The 19,212-nt window shown below is 38.3% G+C and overlaps 1 protein-coding gene across 1 annotated transcript in view; it reads right to left on the reverse strand.

Annotated features, from left to right (window-relative positions):
* Nucleotides 1-7,328: 7,328 nt before the first annotated feature.
* HCN1 (hyperpolarization activated cyclic nucleotide gated potassium channel 1) overlaps nt 7,329-19,212 on the reverse strand; it is a 219,261-nt gene continuing 207,377 nt past the window's right edge. The window contains exons 7-8 of the mRNA XM_054178730.1: nt 10,751-10,915; nt 7,329-8,276 (exon numbers count right to left, since the gene is read on the reverse strand). Of these exons, the coding sequence (XP_054034705.1) occupies nt 7,468-8,276; nt 10,751-10,915 (974 nt within the window). The 3' untranslated portion in view covers nt 7,329-7,467. The remainder of the gene's footprint in view (nt 8,277-10,750; nt 10,916-19,212) is intronic.

The following is a 19,212-nucleotide window of genomic DNA, read 5'->3' on the forward strand; positions in this document are numbered from 1 at the left end:
TGAGCCTGCAGTGTGCCCAGGCAGCCAAGAGGGCCAATGGCATCCTGGCCTGCATCAGGAACAGTGTGGCTGGCAGGAGCAGGGAGGTCATTCTGCCCCTGTAACACTGCACTGGTTAGGCCACACCTGGAGTCCTGTGTCCAGTTCTGGGTCCCTCAGTTTAGGAAGGATGTTGACTTGCTGGAACAAGTCCAGAGAAGAGCAACAAAGTTGGTGAGGGGTTTGGAACATAAGCCCTATGAGGAGAGGCTGAGGGAGCTGGGGTTGCTTAGCCTGGAGAAGAGGAGACTCAGGGGTGACCTTATTACTCTCTACAACTACCCGAAGGGAGGTTGTAGACAGATGGATGTTGGTCTCTTCTGTCAGGCAACCAGTACCAGAACAATAGGGCACAGTCTCAGGCTGAACCAAGGGAGGTTCAGGTTGGATGTTAGGAAAAAGTTCTATACAGAGAGAGTGATTGCACATTGGAATGGGCTGCCTGGGGAGGTGGTGGGGTCGCCGTCATTGGAGGTGTTCAGGAGAAGACTTGATGGGGTGCTTGGTGCCATGGGTTAGTTGTTTAGGTGGTGTTGGATTGGTTGATGGGTTGGACACGATGATCTTGAAGGTCTCTTCCAACCTGGTTTATTCTATTCTATTCTATGTATATTCCCAAAAAAAGTTGAATTGTGGGTTTGTTTAAAAATCATATTATTTTTAAAACAAGTGGGTTTTTTTTCTTCACTGCATAATGTCACCTATGAAACAGACAAGAACTCACATGGATAGAAATACTGAAGTCAGTGTGAGAACTCATGAGTAAAATTTGAAAAAGGAATTATTAAGCTTAATTCTTAAAGACCTCCATCAAGATATACAAGTTTGGTGATTAAAGTAAAATTTGGTTCCAGTTCTGCTTCTTCTTTTTAAATTAAAATTAAGGTAAGGTAGAAAGTAATCTGAGATAGATATTAGAAAAGGAGAGGTATTAGAAATGGACAGATACTACACAGAATCACAGAATCCTAGGAATTGGAAGGGACATGAAAAGATCATATAGTCCAACCATCTCGCCAGAGCAGGATCATCTACAATGTATCACACAGGAAAGCATTCAGGTAGGCTTTGAATATCTCCAGAAAGGGAGACTCCACAATCTCCCTGGGCAGACTGTTTCAGTGTTCTGTCATCCTTACAGTGGGAAAACAAAAATTCCTCATGTTTCCATGGAACTTCCTATGCCTCAACTTCCACCCATTGCCCCTTGTCGTGTCATTTGGCATCACCAAGAAGAGCCTGGCTCCATCATCTTGGCACTCACCCTTAACATATTTATTAACATGGATGAGGTCACCCCTCAGTCTCCTCCTTTCCAGACTAAAGAGCCCCAGCTCCCTCAGTCTCTCCTCACAAGGAAGATGTTCCACTCCCTAACCATTTTTGTGGCTCTGCGCTGGACTCTTTCAAGCAATTCTCTATCCTTGAACTGAGGGGCCCAGAACTGGACACAATATTCCAGATCTGACCTCATCAGGGCAGAGCAGAAGGGGAGGAGAACCTGTCTCAGCCTACTACCACACCTCTTCTAATACACCCCGGAATGGCATTGGCCTTCTTGGCCACAAGAGCACACTGCTGGCTCATGGTCAATCTTCCATCCACCAGGACCCCCAGGGCCTTTTTCCCCTTCACTGCTCTCCAACAGGTCAGTCCCCAACCTATACTGATACATGGGGTTGCTCTTGCCCAGGTGGAAGGCTCCACACTTGCCCTTGTTGATCTTCATTAAATTTCTCCTTGCCCAGCTCTCCAGCCTAAGTCTCACTGAATGACAGCACAACCCTCTGGTGTGTCATCCACTGCACCCAGTTGGTGTCATCAGCAAACTTGCTGACAGTATACTGAATGCCCTCATCCAGGTCATTGATAAATGAATAGTACCGGTCCCAGTACCAACCCCTGAGGGACTCCACTAGATACAGGCTTCCAACCAGACTGTCCCATTAACCACAACTTTCTGACTTCTGCCCTTCAACCAGTTCTCAATCCACATCACTACCTGATCATCCAGACCACACTTACTAAGTTTAGCTGCAAGGATGCTGTGGGAGATGGTGTCAGTTGCTTTACTGAAATCAAGACAAACCACATTCACTGCTCTACTATCATCCATCCACCTGGTTATGACCTCAAAAAAGGCTATCAGATTGGTCAAATATGACTTCCCCTTGGTAAAACTACTCCTAATGACCCTCTTGTCCAAATGATCAAGTCCAAATTCCCCACCAAAATCAGGATCACCTAGAGCAGTCCACACAGGAATGCATCCAGGTTGGTTTTTAATGTCTCCAAAGAAGGAGACTCCACAACCTCCCTGTGCAGCCTGTTTCAGTGCTCTGTCACCCTCATGGTAAAGACGTTTCTCTAAATTCTCTATGTTCAAATTTGTATCCATTGTTCCTTGTCTTATTACTGGGTACCACCAAAAAAAGATTGGCCCCGTCCCCTTGACACCCACCCCTCAGATATTTATAGACATTGATCAGTCTTCTTAAGACTAAACAGGCCCAGGTCTCTCAGTCTCTCTTCACAGGGGAGATGCTCAAGTCCCCTGATCATCCTCATGGCTCTCCATTGGACTCTCTCCAGCAGGTCCTTGTCTCTCTTGAGTTCAAGAGCCCAAAACTGGATACAGTATTGTAGGTGTGGTCTCACCAGGGCAGAGTGGAGGGGGAGAAGAACCTCCCTAGACTTGCTGGACACTTTTTTTAGTGCATCCCAGGATACCATTGGCCCCCTTCACCACATGGCCACATTGCTGTCCCATAGAGAACTCGCTGTCCACCAGGACTCCAAGGTCTTTCTCCGTGGAGATGCATGCCAGCAGGGCAACTCCTAACCTGTACTGCTGCTTGTTGTTATTCCTCCCCAGAAGCAGGATCCTGCACTTGTCCTTACTGAACTTCATGAGGTTTGCCTGCACCCAGCTCTCCAGCCTATCCAGATACTGTTGGATGTCTGCACAACCGGACAGGGTGTCAGCCACCCCCCTACCCCCCAACACCTCCTCACCCCCCTACCCCCCAGTTGTGTATCATCAGTGAACTTGCTGAGGGTACTCTCAATCCCCTCATCTAGGTTGCTGATATTGAACAAAACTGGGCCCAGTACTGATTCTTGGGGAACACCACTGGCCACAGGCCTTGTGGTTTTATAGAATGCTATCAGACTTAGTCAAGCAAGATGTCTCCCTGGCAAATCCATGTTGGCTACTCCTGATAACCCTCTTTTCTTCCATGAGGTTACAGATGACCTGCAGGATGAGCTGCTCCATCATCTTTCCAGGGATGGAGGTGAGGCTGACTGGTCTGTAGTTGCTTTTTTTTTAAGATTTGTGACTTTTTTAAAGCTACCTTGCCTTTTTTGAAGACTGGAGAGACAATGGCTTTCTTCCAGTCATCAGGCTCTCCTGTTCTCCACTTTTCTCCACCCTATCATATCTACATTTTGCCTATTCTTCCTTTTATCATTGATGCCATTTGAAAAAACTCTTGTCCTCTTTCACCTCCCTGGCAAGATTCAGTTCCAGGAGGGCCTTGTCCTTTCTTGTAGCATCTTGACATTCTCTGGCAATACTTCTATAATCCTCTTAACCCAACATTTTTTCCATGTATTGTAAACCTCCTTTTCGAGTTTTTCCAAGAGCTCCCTGCTTATCCATGTAGGTCTCCTTCCTCCTTTACTTGACTTGTTTTTCAAGGTAACACATTTTTCTTGAGCTTGGAGGAGGTAATGTTTGAATATTAACCAGCTCTCTTGGGTCCCACTTCCTTCTTTTACTTATCACCCTGCTTCTTTGTCGAGCAATATGAAACTCGAACATGTCATGGTCACTACAGCCAAGATTGCCCCCAACCTTAATATCTACAACCAGTTGTTCTTTGTTTGTTGATACCAGGTCCAGCATCATGCTTCTCCTCGTTGGTCCTCCAATTACTTACAGCAGAAAGTTGTTGTCAATGCACTGCAGGAACCTTTTGGACTGTTTATGCTTGGCTGTGTGATCTTTACAACTAATATTGGAGTGATTGAAATCTCTCACAAGTACCAGGGCACTTGATCTTGAGGCTACTTCAAGCTGCCCATAGAAGGCCTTGTTGGCAGCTTCTTCCTGGTTTGGTGGCCTGTAGTAAATGCCCACAACAGTATCACTCATGTTTTCATGTCCCTTGACTCTTACCCATATGATAGAATAATTTCTTTAAATTAGACTAACAACAACTTTAAATTCTGCCCTACGAGTAAAAATTTTATGCATAAGTAAACTAAATTGCAAATATTTCAAGAAATATTAGTTTAGTGGTAATGGCTTAAATGAGTATTTTGTGAAGAAAATGGTTTTAGAACAATGAATTTTTCTAATCCACAGAGGAAATACAGCTCAGGAACTGGCTGAGTACATCAGGTAGCATTTTTGAATTTCTAAGGTCTCTTCCTACAGTGCACATAATTACTCAGACAGTTTTTTTCCCCCCACCTCCCCATACTTAGTGTGCATGAAGTCTGGACTCAGAAGAAAGAAAAGACAAAAGCACGTCATTTTTCTTTCATGGTAAAACAAAATTTGCTCACTTATAAAGATACTGGAAGAAAAAAAAAAATCATAGCTGTATTTTTAATATATTTTCTTCAATTTATTAATAATCTTTTATATATTTTTATTTATGGCTTTGAGCAAAGACAAAAGAAAAAGATCTAATTCATCCCCAATCATATAGTTATTGTAAGAATCAGCTCTATAGTCTTCCCAGCAGCAGTAAGATCCAACCTTTTTCATTAATACATTTCATCCTGTACAGACGTAAGATTTCATACTTATGGGCTTACTTATGTACAGAGAAAATAGGTCAGTTCTGAAACTAGCAATGGAACTTTATATTACAGGAATGTGAGTCATTTGTTTCTTAATCTAAGTATATGTACACTCATACATACATATATATACGTATATAATTTTATACCCTGTACCTTTTTTTTTTTTTTTAATTAACATACAAATCCTAGATATTGTCCACTCTATTACAAAGTCATTAAAAATTATTTATGGTTTCACTGAAAGACCACGTGAATTAATATTTCTTCATAGTGCTTAAAATAAAATAAAAATATATATAAAAATATTTCGCTACTAACCCCATAACTCCTATTAAATGTAAACCTTAAACAGTTTGAAAGATCAGTATATGATCTTAATTAACTGACATAATTTATTAGTATTAAAATAATAAAGGGTATTGTATTGATAAATAAATGGTCTTGCAGCGTATCCATAATGTTCCAAACACTTCTAAACAATCACTTCCCCTTATACTACTCTGGGCCCCTTAAACTGATGGCAGCAGCATGTTAATGAGTTAATTACATCAATTTTCACTGGTGAGTTGGAGTCAGCCAAAGCTGGAAGATTTTTTTAGCTTTTCATTTGATGTACCACCTTAGTAAAAGGCATAACAGGCAGCATGGGTTCAAGCTCTGTTAGCTTTATAATATTTACTTTGCTCTCAAGTACATCTGGATTCACTGCATTATGTAGTTTGTGATGTTATTTAATTTTTCCATGCATCATTAAACTCAGCGTTAATGGGAAAGGAAGAACTCCTTTGCATTCACTTCCTTTACTTGAGTCAGCTGGGTTTTAAGGAACAGAATATACGTATCATATCCATAATGCTGATTTTTCAATGAGTTAAATTATGAGACGTTTAGTTTCAATGTCTATTTAATGTGACAAATTAGGCACAAATGACTACGAAAGAACAATTTTGTGGATAACGTGAAGTCAGAGCAAACAAAACAATATGTTCACAAAACAGTATGCTTTAACCCTGCTTTCTGTCACCGTTTCCTTTCTGTTTTGAAGACATAAAAAATAATAAACCTCATACCTATGGGCTATGTTTGACACTACATGCCTTAGGATATACTAACCATTTAAATACAATATACACAGAGCAAATCGTGCATTTCCAGACAGACTTGATGCTATATTATATTTATTGTTGTAAATTAACACCACAGTCAACTACAAAACTACAGTGAAGACACAGAAAGCACCTGAAAGCCTAAATCAAGCTGTGGTTTACAAATAATCCTTTAAATGAAAAAATCTCACTTCTAGACTTAAATCAGAGATTCAAAGTCAGCATCATAGGAATTTTAAGGTAGACACGATTAATGAATGGTTATTACTAAGATACCGTTAAAGCCTTTTCCTACAATGGCTGACTGAACCTATTTTTATAGATTTTTTTTTTTCTCCTTTTTAATTTTTTTTTAAAATATTTTTAATTTTTTTTTTTTTTTTGTTCCCCAAAGCATGCATGGAATATTCTCAGATGCTATTGAGGGCAAGGAGAAGAAAAGTGATGGTATTTGTGAAGTACAAGCAGTTTGCAGGATCAAGCGTACAATTTTGCATAAAACATTGCATGTAAAAGTAACATTGTAGGTTTTAAGCCATTGCATTACAATTTAACAGTTGTGTTGCACTTAGCTTTAACAAATTTAAAACTGCAAATTTTGAAGTGAAGAGCAGAACCTAAATTCCTAAACAAAGACCTTGCAATGGTACACCACACAGCAGCTATTTTTGTTTGGGTCTAGAAACTTATTTACAGTGGCAATAATTATAGTCTTTGTAAAAGTCTTTAGCAATGTGAAGGTCAAAGTCCACCCAGTTTTCTGAAACAGAAGGGTTGACATGTCATGAGGTTACAACCTATCCAGAGGAGTGCTAGTGCCAGCCTTTTGACTGCAGGTGTTTGCAATTTGTTTCTTTTCCAATCTAATTCCCAACAGAAAGTGGTAACATATGAAATGCAATGGGAAAGAACAACTGAATTTTTCATGAGAAATTAAGAGGTGTGTATGCAATAAATGAAATAACATAAATTTCAGAATAACACTTGGTAAATGCAATGTGTTAGACTAGTATTAATCTTTTTTTTTTTTCCCCCCATATTCTAATATCTTTTTTTTTTTTACTAGTATAACTAGTATTTTCTAGTTATTCTAGTAACTTTTGTTAGTGTATTGACAATTTTCCCATGGAAACAGCAAGCCTCATAAACAGAGAAATGTTAGACTGCTCTTAAAAGTTGACACATTAAAACCAAGTAATATTACAGCTGAATTTAGACTTCTTTAATGATTGCAAGAAAGGAAGACATGAATTCAGACAAGATTTTTAGGTTTTTGTTTTGTTTTGTTTTGTTTTTTAATATATATATATACACATATATAATGTATTTATATATATTATATATGTGTATATATATATAGTTTTTACATTCGTTATGTAGGGAAAAGCTTTCTAAAGCATTTTTCTTATTGTAGACTGCTGGGTTACATTAAGGAAACAGGCTAAAACAGTTCCAAGGATGGTGCTCGGTTCGTTACAAGTCTGTTGCTCACAGTTACCAGGGATCATAGGTTTGACGCGAATCGCGGTTTCTCTCCCTCGGGCTCTGTGCTTAAGACTGTGGAAGAATCTCTTTGCAAAGGGGCTGCGGTCGGTGCAGCCCCCCGGTTCGGGGGGATGGCTCCCGAGGACATCTGTCGGAATAGTGAGACTCGCTGGGGGACGGTGGTGCGGCCAGCCGGGGGCACACTGGGGCCAGGGGTGGGCTGTGGGAGGGAGGCGAGTGACTCCCCCACAGTGGGGTGAGGCCTGGCAATCAGGGTGGAGATCTCATGGGGCAGGGAGGGCTGTGAGGCAGAGAGGGGCCGCACCTCCCGGGTCAAGTTGGTGTTGTGGAGGGCCTGGGTGCTCTTGTGGACCTCGTTCTTCTGTGCAGCCCCGGGGGGCTGCTGGGGCGCCTGTGGCTGCTGCTGCATGAGGGAGAGCTGTGAGGCGGTTGGCGAGGCATATTGGAAAGTTCGGCCAGCCAGAGGGCTCTGTACAGGCGGGCTGCAAACAGCAGTGGTGTAGGAGCAGGGTGAGAGGATAACAGCCTGCTGGGATGTCTGCATGCTGGGTGAGGGGGAGTGCAGGTTTCCATGGGACAGGCTGCTGGCAGTGTACACAGGAGGGGACTGTGTCCTGACGCGTGATGACGAGGCAGAGGTGCTGGAGTTCAGGGCAGGCATCTGTTGCAAGCTCCCTGGGGCGATGGTCTGCACCATCTCCCTGTCATGCTTCACGATCTGCTTCAATATCTCATTCTCCTGGTTGTTGAAAACCCCAGTGTTGAGATCCTTCTGGAACTTCTGCAGGAGGATCGAGTTCTTCTTCCCTTTACAGAGAGGCAGAAGAGTTAAGCAAGCCCTAACATACAGGGGCAGACCCCCACTCTTTACTGTGTTTCAGGGCCCATCACTCAGGGTGGACTCAGGGCTACTCTATTGGTTTTGGCTAAGAGAGCTCATTTTCCTTCTCAGAACGATGCCATGTTTTGGATTCAGTATGATGAGTATGTTAATAATATAATTAAGTTTTTTATTGTTGATAGATAAGGACTTTTCAGCTTCCCATGGTTTGCTAGTGTGCAGGAGCACAACAAGGAGGGAGAAGCACAGTGAGGAAAGCTGGCCTGAGTTAGTGAAAGGGATCTTCCATACCACAGAACATGCTCAGTCATGTTCAGTATATAAATTGGGGGTAGCTGTTTGGGGGAGTACTGACTGCTACTTGGCCATGCATTAGCAGGTGGTAAACAATTGCATTGTGTATCACTTGTCTTTTCTTGTGATTTCCTTTTCCCTCTTTTGTGGTACTAGTTTTTATTATTATTATTATTATCATCATATTATATTACTATTGTTGCTATGTTATATTATTAAATAATATATTAATCCTTATCTTCACCAATCAGTTTTACTTTTCTTTTTTCCCCAGTCCTCTTCTTCAATGCACTGGGAATGGGTAGGTGTAAACAAGTGGTTTCATGTATTTAGATGCTGGCTGGTGTTTAACCACAATAGCTATGCATTGTAAAAGACTCACTGGGCTGATCAGAGGCCACAGCTTGGCATCAAATCTGCTGTAGTATTATGTGCCACACAGACCACTACTACAGAGACCAATGTTGGTGGGCAGCTCCCGATAGCTGGCCTCTATGCACACCCAGTCTATATCTGCACCAGGTTTCATAACACCACAGTGCTCAAAGACAAACAGATTTTCTGTGCCTCTTCACTTGCAGTGTATTGGTTGTACTGCAATTATTCTGCACACCTAACCACAGTAATGGGTAAAAAGAAAGCCATCCAGCTCTGCATGTATAAAGTCTTTCCCTTTCATTGCAAAATTGTCCTAATTTCCAGTAAACTGTTACACAATTTATAAAAACACCTGCCATTTAGCACATTCGCTGGAACTAATTATTAGACATTAGTACCCAGTAACTGCTAGCTTTGAAGAAATAATACTTTAAAGTGATTGTGAACGACTATGAGCCCATGAATAATGTGACACCTGATTGCATAAAAAAAGAGTGCTGTACTCGTGTCCTGATGTCTCCCCAATGGCCTTCAGTGTCTACCAGATGCAAACACTATAATGTGTCATAAGACACACAGGAAGACAATTGCACTAAGTTGCTCCTTTCTCCATAAAATGATTCACATTTTATCTTTTGTCCTATGCGGAGTCCACATTGTAAACATCGTGCTTCAGATAGGACTGGTACTCTAAGACCAGACTGCATTTCACTACTATGTAATTTAAGCACCTACTACTTAGAGTTGGACTACATTCCCAGAGAGTCTGGAGAGACAAATTGCAAAAGTTTGAAAAGTCTTGGTGAGATAAATGAATGCACTACATGCTTACAATCTGTAAAATATGAATACCAGCCTATTAAATATTAGAAACCTGTATCCCTGTATTTTGTCTTGTTACATTAAAGAAAACATGCTTTCTTCCAAATGATATCTTTGGCTTAGAACAGACACTAAAATGACAGCAAAATGATACTGCCCTGCAATGTTTCACTTTAAAGAAGCTGCAGACTTCAATCTCTTCACTTTAAAAACTGCAGACATAACTATACTGAGAAAGAGTGATATGGGGAAATCCTTGCACTATTTTCTTGTGAATTTGAGGAAATATCACCAAACAGTATAAATGTTTTTTCACATATAGCTGCATTTTAAAACCAGTGATGATCAGAGGGCAATTCTTGCATGTCCAATTAGAGAGGTACAGAATGTCTGGAGGCACAACAGTAGAATTCACACACCTTGTTTTTATAATTTGCCACATCCTTCTGCCTTCCATTTGGGTATCATTGTCCTGCCCTTCTGACTGCAAGCAGATTTTAGTAATGCCGGTATGCAGCCACCAATGTTAGCAGTGCCCATGTTGGGAGGAAAATGAGAGCCCTGCTGCAAAGGATTAATTCACTTCAACAAACACGAGGTTTGTGAGCACAGAGAGGCTTGAGCTCTTGCCAGCACTATAGATCTCATCTACAAACCATTTTGTGGGAAAATGTCATCTACTGCTCATAAAGCAGCATAAACTCTAACAGCTGCTGAGGGCAGCAAAAGGAATATATAGGATTAATAAATAATAGTAATGTTAATTAAAGTTTACAAAATAATCCTCAGAGGAGTATGAGAGCTTTCTGAAACTCTAAGTTTTTTATTATTTAAAAGTGAGACTGCAAAATTTCCTATCTGGGCACATCTCTTATTCATAGCTCAAAAGAACATTTGCTGCAGTGTAACAGAAATAAAACTTGTAATAGAGAAGAAAAAAAAATACCTATCCTGTCAAGTCTATCAATTGCCACTGTTTCAAAGGCCCTTCTCATCATTGGGTACTCTTCAAGAACCTCGTTGAAGTTGTCCACTGAGAGGGAATACAGGCGACAGTATGTGTCTGCTCGTACACTGGCAGTTCGACGGCCCTTGGTCAAAAGGCAAATCTCTGGGGAGAGAAAGATGCAACACACAAAAAAAAAAGAAGTTAGTGAACCATGTGAAACATAAAAGCTAGGAAGTGACTCAGTGCTGGAAAGCAAAAATTTAGTACTCAGAAGCAATTTTTGTATTCCTCTTTAGGTGATGTTGCAGGGTCAGTTTTGAAGGTGTTTGATTCTATTTTTGCTACTCTGAGAAAAATAATTAATCCCCTTTTAGAGCCCTGCTAATAGGTTTTCTTGATCTGGACTCTGAATTTGTCAAGCCTTTTGAAAAGAATGCTTCAAGCTGTAATAAATAATCAATCATCTGTCAAACACAGTTTGTTGACTCAGTTAACCCATGTGATTTTTAAAAGATATCCACCTGACAAAGAGGACCACTTTCTTTAATCATTCTCCAAATTTGCTAAACTAATTTAATATGCAGCAAAATGATATTGAATATAAAAGCTTTTTTTAAAAAAAAAATGCTTCAAACATGAAAATTACTTCTCTTTCCTTGAATCTTATGTCCTAGGTATTTTGGGTGAGAAAACTTTTTATTTTAGACTTCCCCCTCCCCTCTCACCCCCCATTAGGCTGAAAAACAGAATCTTTTTTCCTCTGCTCACTCAGTTTAATTAGTCTAGAAGACTTTCTTTGAAAGTGCCTCCAACAGGAGTTCATCATTCTGGAACAGAAGAGTCTAAAGCCATATGCAGAGTCTCAAGAAACAGCCCCAAACCTGCAACTGCTGATTTTTGGACTAATGAGAAGGTTACTAAATAAAGGCCAAAGTCAATGTTTGAGATTTTTAACAGTGAAACATATGGAGTAGAATATTTACTCAAAATACAAAAAAATGTAAGAGTCATTTACAAAAAGAAGTGTTTGAGGTGATCTGTTTTTCAAGCTGGGGATAAGAAATATTAGCAATTATTGGGCTCAGTTCTAGCAGTCAGGAGCAGGGAGTTCATGTTTCCTACTTTGCTTGTGTGTCTATCACAAATAATCACTGTCAATCTCAATCAAACTATCATTCTCAAGTGCAGAAAACCTAATATTCTTCATTAACAATAACAAAGAATTCTGCAGGCTTTACTTCAGACCTACTTCAGTGCTACCAGATTCTTTTTTAAGTAAGTCCTTAATAAAGTAACTTTAAAATTAATCTAGAATGTAAAGAACCCCAATGGTCTTTCAACCAGTTCTCCTACTAAACAATAGTGGATAATCCAAATAAATTAATGTGAGAGCAATGCTAGCACAGAATGTACTTAAACTGCAACAGCTTTGGGGAGAACTTACAGAGACTAATGAGTATTTTAAGACTCTTGACCTAATGTCCCTCACAAAGCTTGGTGCCTATGAAATAATGACAGTTTGCTGTAAAGAGCCAGCCAGGTCAAACAGAAGTCAGCGCTTTCCTTTTCTATCCCCTAGATCACCCTGACTCCTTCTCATTTGATTGAACCCACTGCATTTTAGTTACAAAAGTGAGAAAGACATTTTGCCCAAAGGGAGCAGTTAAATGAAGTGCATTCCTGCTCCATTTCCTAAGATATTCTTCAGATCTCACACAGAATAAAGTTTTACAATATATGATTGAATTTAAAGATAATTAGCTGGAAAATCCATGTGGCTAATGATTACCTATAGATTTTCAGCCTTCTTCATTTAAAGCTACTGCAAACAATGCTAGAGCCATAAGGAAGTGTCTGCTGCTACATTCAGCAAATAAAAGGTCTTGAGTTTAAAAAGCATCACATGTCCAGACCAAAATGCATATTAACAATGGATCCCAACCATTTTGAGGAGCGGAAAAAGAATAAAGAACACACTGTTTAATCATTATTAATTTATAACACTGTATTTTAGATTACTTGAACAAAAAGAGTGGAATACACTAGACTTCACCACAGAACAATAGGACCGTGGAATTCATGGATATTAATAATTGCCTTTCCCTTTTCTTTCATTATTCTTGTCAAATAAGGTGAATAGAATGAATCACTGAACACCATACATTGCATTCTGCAAGCCCTGTTTTGCTGACTGAAGAATATCTTTTGGGAAAGCTTTTAATAATAATGACAACAATCTTCTAGTATCAGCATGGGTTAGAAAAGAGGTCATAAATGTCCCAGAACCTGGAAGCTGGTCAGGATGTGCCACCATGGAGCCTCTTGGCTCAGGAACCAGTGAAGTCCTCAGACAGCTCCAGTTGAATGGTCTCATTCAAAAGATAAACTACAGCATTTTGATCATTTGTACTCTGGCCACAAGATTAATGTGCTCATTAATGCCATGTGTTCTGCATTTTATTCTTTTCATCTATTAGTTATTTATTAAAACAAACTTTCAAGCATAAGACATAATGTATGAGATCTGATTTACTTGGAGAAGAACACAGAATGCCAAAATGTGTTCCCACCAAAAAACATGTCTTTGTTTAAATAAATCAAAGTATTTATTATTATTATTAACAAATAAATAAACAATAGATTTCAGGAAAAGAACAAAGTAAAATATCTGATATACTTAGGATGAGTCTTAGTGGCATCAACTACACCAGGTGACCTCAACAATTATGCTCTCCTTGATGTTCAATTGATTGAAACAGACTATGAAATACAAATATTAGCATAGGGGTGTGCAGTGAAACACAAAGGGCACAGACTGTTTTCAAACAGCTTGGATAAACAAGATTTTCCATTAGTAGAAAAAGAAAGTGGTGGCAGCAAATTACTCACTAATATACCCATCTGCAGTTGGCACGGTGTGCTGTATTCATGTTGACACATTCAAAGTGTCAAATATTCTCCCTTTCCTTTCCAAACAAAAGAATGGCTTCAATGCCAATTAATAATTATGTATTAGGCTAAAAAGAACCTGTTATTCTTTTGTTAATGCAAGTTTCATTTTAATTATTTAATCTCTTTGGACAACTGTTTCCTAGACCATTCTGAAAAAAAAGTCAAACACTGCACTAATGAAAAAATGACTATATGACATCACTAAAGAATGTTAAAAACATTTATTTATTCGTGCAGTCCATATTTAATAAAAATGTAATTAATTTGACTTTGAAAATCACAGTTTGTGTTTTGCTACTATCAGATGTTTCCCACAGAACAACACAGCTCTGGAACATGGAAATGGGCTCAAATACAATGTACTCTCTGCTAGCAGGATGACGGCCAAAAAGTGCAATAATTATTAAACTTAAGCCTGTTCTGAAGGTTTAATAAACAAACTGATCACCAATGTGTCAGTTGCCTGCCTACATAGGACATAGTTTAGCAGTGGACTTAGCAGTGTTAATGGTTTGACTCAATGATCTTAAAGGTCTTTATCAATCTAAAATATTCTGTGATTCTATGGCAACATTTCAGCAAAAAACATCAGGTCCAGTTTCTGGAATACCACTAACTTCTCAAGAAGCTTGCCTATATCTGTATCTTATAAAACAGGAGACTGGTAGTTCATATTGCTTGGGACATCAGGGCCATTCAGATTCTCTCTTTCTTACAAGGACAGATTGAGAGACCTGGGGCTCTTCAACCTGGAAAACAAGACTGAGACAGGATCTTATAAATTCTGATCACTAGCTAAAGGTTGGAGGTCATGAGGATAGGACTGGACTCTTTTCAGTGGTGTCCAGCAATAGGACAAGGGTCAATGGGTCCAAACTAGAACACAGAAGATTTCACTTGAACTTAAGGGAAAGTTTCTTTACTTTGAGGATGGGAGCATTAGACAAGGCTGCCCAGAGATGTTGTACAGTCTCCTCTGGACACTTTCAAAACCCACATGGGTGTGCTTCAGTGCAACCTGCTCTAAGTGAACCTGCATTAGCAGTGGGGGTTGGACTAGAAGATCTCCAGAGGTCCGTTACAACCACTGTCATTCTGTGATTCTGTGTGTCTCTGCCTAGCTAGCCTAGCAATAATTTCCTGATTTCACTTATTATAGACATAGGAAAACCTCTCTTTTGTTGTTGTTATTGTTTGTAATTCAGGAAGCAGTACTGTTTATCTGAAAGTGTAGCACCCATCCATTAAACATCAGTTCATATTCCATAGAAATCATACTTTACATGTAATTACTCAACTCTATTTCATTTTAACATTTTTCAAGAGATTAGAAAACTTTTTAAAGAATATAACAACCTGAAGTTGCCTTGCAGACAAAATGTGTCTGTCAACAGACAAAATGTTGATCAAGGCAAGAGTTATGAGTCCAGTAGCTAGCAGGTTCAATAAAGTACACCAAACGAGTCCTGCCTTGATAGAACATCTCTCTTAGCCAAGGATGGTGTATATATAAGTATACAAGGAATTACTATCATATGCAGAGCTTGGCTTCGCAAGGACACACAACCAGAATTGAAGGAAAAGTTCACTTTAATAGGGGCAGGAATTAACTTTTTGTGATAATGAATAAATGCTTTAACTAGCATTTTAGGCATGTAGTGTTTTCCACATTAAAATCAAGTTTAAATAATGAGAAGTTTCTATGCATTTTTGAATTACAGTAGTTTGTTAAACGCTCCATGCTCTTCCAAAGCTGTAACAGGTTTCCTGTAATTTGTCAGATTTAACATGACAGGATCTAATGAAGTGTCTTTCCAGCTGAGGACAGCTCACTTTTGTTTCAGTTGCTCAGCAGGAAACTTGTTTCATCTTGTAAGAACCAGTATATGTTGCTGTGCAAATGGGCAAGCAGTTATTCAGGCCATCTGGTTACTTTCAGCATCAAAAAAAAAAAAAAAGGTGGAAAATCAAAGCAATGCAAAATTTTGGGTCAGTCAGTCTGATGATTTGGGAACGCTTTATAGGAATGGGACAGTGGATTAGAATACTGTTTGTTTCATAGAGAGCAATGAAATATTAAACTATTACATATAAAATTAGACATACAAAAGCTCTGTCCATCCACATGTCTTGTAAGTCTTCACAGTAAGATTCTCAGAATGAACATATTTAGATTATTCTTCTTTTCTAATGTAACAATTTATAGCAGCAACACCGTGGCAAAGATTAATAGGTTCTGTTTTCCTTTAATCTACTGAAGTTGTCCATGAGCCAGAGTGTAGCTAACGGGTATTTTTTGGTGTGCCAGCGCATGAAGGGACTGTCAGCTCAGGGTGCTCTGCTGCAGTTTTACAATAGGTGATGTGAGTTAGGTAATCAGTAAGCTTCCAGACACACTGTTCTTTTGGAAATAGAGCAATTTCCTAGGTCCACGTTGACCTGACTAATACTGAAGACAGAGGGAAGCTCTGTCATATGATAAAAGCATACACTTACATTCTATTACTGTTTCCTTTTCATTTGCCAAACTCTTTCAATATCTTTTTACTAATGCACTATATGGAAGACCCAGGAATATACTATTTTTATTATTTTTTGTTTTGCAATATATACTAAAATGACTGGCACCAGATCTTATGATTACTCAGAATGTAGCCCACACTAATTGAATCTTTCAGTAATCTATTTTTAACTGCTATGCTGCATAACTATGCAGATTTTATTTTGTTGTTCTTTTGCAAAACAGTATTTACATTCACATTAGTCATAACCATGGAGGAAAAAAAGAAAAGAAAAGAAAAGAAAAGAAAAGAAAAGAAAAGAAAAGAAAAGAAAAGAAAAGAAAAGAAAAGAAAAGAAAAGAAAAGAAAAGAAAAGAAAAGAAAAGAAAAGAAAAGAAAAGAAAAGAAAAGAAAAGAAAAGAAAAGAAAAGAAAAGAAAAGAAAAGAAAAGAGTAAAGAAAAAAGAAAAGGAAAAGATAAAAGAAAGGAAAAGAAAAGGAAAGGAAAAAGAAAAGAAAAGAAAAGAGAAAGGAAAAGAAAAGAAAAAAAAAGAAAATAAAAGAAAAAAGAAAAGAAAAGAAAAGAGGAAGAGAAGAGAAAAGAGAAGAGAAGAGAAAAGAAAAGAAAAGGAAAATAAAAGAAAAGAAGAGAAAAGAAAAGAAAAGAAAACCCTATGTGATCTATAGAGTGGATGGAAATAAAATGTTCAAGTATCATTTAGCTATGAATTCAGTCCTACACTTAAGAAACCTTAACACATAGTCAATCCTCATCAGCACCATTCCTGCAGCAAAGGAGAGAGCTTAAGGTGGAAGTGAAGTGGAGACAATTACTGCCTTTTACAACCAGTTTTATAATCTGGGCTGTCTAAAAGAAACCTCCGCATAAAACTATACCTTATCCCACCTTATTTACACTAAATATGGAGTTGCAGGAAAGACAGTAAGATAGTGTAAGTTCATCAGAGTAAGCAACAGTAGACACTGCCTACATGACATCTTGATTTAAAAAACAGCAACAACAATTTATTTGTGAACATTTTTGCCCCAACAAAGAGGTTAGTTTATATCACATTTTTATTGCCTCTTTGAGGGCACTTGAAAATTCTGGCTCTGAAAACCCTGACACATGAGGGGTCTTATTTTATCTTATTTTATTTTATGTTTTATTTCATTTAAATGGAATAAATAAATGGAAAATGCTTCCTAAGCAGCAAGTTCAATCTTTTCAATGTTTTAAACAGAACAAGATTAGAAAAAGGTGAATGGCACCTCCATTAGTATAGCAATCAAAATTCCAAATATGTACTTCATTCAGTAATCTGCAGGCTCATGCTTTCTGACTTGTGGAAATGTCCCCTCATTACAAGTTAGGAAAACAATTCAGATTTGCAAACATCTCTCCCTGTTTGCGAGTACCCTTACCAGCTGAGATAATTTCTCCATCCTGAAGATGTCCAATATCTATCATACAAAGAGAGAGTACAGTGGGGACTGTAACAATACTTCTATTTCTGAGGATGGCATGATAATAATCTAATAACCAATGGGTTTTAGCTTTTCAATGCAGGAAATGGTCAGTAGGAAAAAGAAGTAGAAGATAAAGAATGTCACCACACCTCACAAACAGTATTTTTTTGGTCCCTTTCAACCAGAACGCTATCCTTGGGACATAATTTCTACATTCCAGTTAGGAGCAGCTGAAGATAGGTACACATGATGGGCATTTTATAACCATTCTCCTGATCTAAGATATAAGCAAAATATGATTAGTTCTTTTGACATATTTCTTTCCATTAATTTCGTCCTTAAAGGTTTTCCCACCAAACCTTCATTTGCTTAACCTTTGTACATTTATGAGAAGTGTTTGGTACAGTAGGTGGTCTAATTAGAGAGGTTCTATTCTTATTTCTTCCTAATGGCATTTCTAAATGGCAGAGAGGTACATTTATTTTGTTAGAGACAGCACTGATTTCTTGGGGAAAAAAATTATTCTTCCAAAAAGAATTGCTTAACTACAATTGACCCAAATGTTGATAGGATTTGTAGATGAGTATTTATTTTAAAGAATGGTTCATATTACTTTAGGGTTTGTCAACAAGCCTAAAAGTATGCTCCTATCTTTGCCCCAGATTTCTCTTTTATGCCACCTCCCTATAAGAGGCTTGTTTCTTGAAATAATTCTTTCTTCTTATCAGTCCATTTCCTTGAATAAGGCTTAATCTGCTACTTAATAGCAGCACTATCTCACTGCTCTGAGAAAAGCAGTGTGATAACATGCTACTTATCTGGATGTTTTGAGACTTAGAGCAGGCCTTTTATGATTTCAGTGTGAAATTCATTAAAATATCTTGGCAGAGCCTTTAAAACATTATCTGTGGTGATGTAAGTAAATGTTGATATAGGAAAAAAGATTTTGGACATCTATTAATTTTTAATGTAATATGCTTAATACACATTGACAATGTAACACTGTAAGGCTGTTAGTCGTAATAACTTTTATGTCAAGAAAGACAGACAAATATACCTGGTTAGAATAAAACTATAAAAAGTGGCATGTTATGTGTCCATTTTATGTTCCACCCTGCCTAGTCTCTTCTTTTTTCTGTCTGAAGGTTCTGAAAACAGCTGAAGAAACACCAATAATACTTCTTATAATCTGCTTCTTTCCTGTTGTTAAATTCTTCAGTTAGCATTCTGCTTGATAGAAGTGATGTTTAGGATCATTATATAAAATAAAAAGGCAAGCCTTATTTTGTCTGAAATGCTATTTATAACAGAGCATACATACATTTTTATTCTACTTTAGTATGTTGTTCCTTCCAGCAAAGTAGGATAAAAGTCTGTTTATTTTCCTGTAAAAGCTCCTAAAATAATAATTAAGATTAGATTGTAACATGAGCTGCCTAAACACGGATTTAGCTTTAATACTCACTAGATCAAAGGCCAAAAGTGATTCTGTGCAATTCCTTTATGCTTACTTTTGTTCAGATGGATACCTGTTACC

This window comes from Dryobates pubescens, chromosome Z, assembly GCF_014839835.1.
Source record: "Dryobates pubescens isolate bDryPub1 chromosome Z, bDryPub1.pri, whole genome shotgun sequence".
Taxonomy (NCBI): domain Eukaryota; kingdom Metazoa; phylum Chordata; class Aves; order Piciformes; family Picidae; genus Dryobates; species Dryobates pubescens.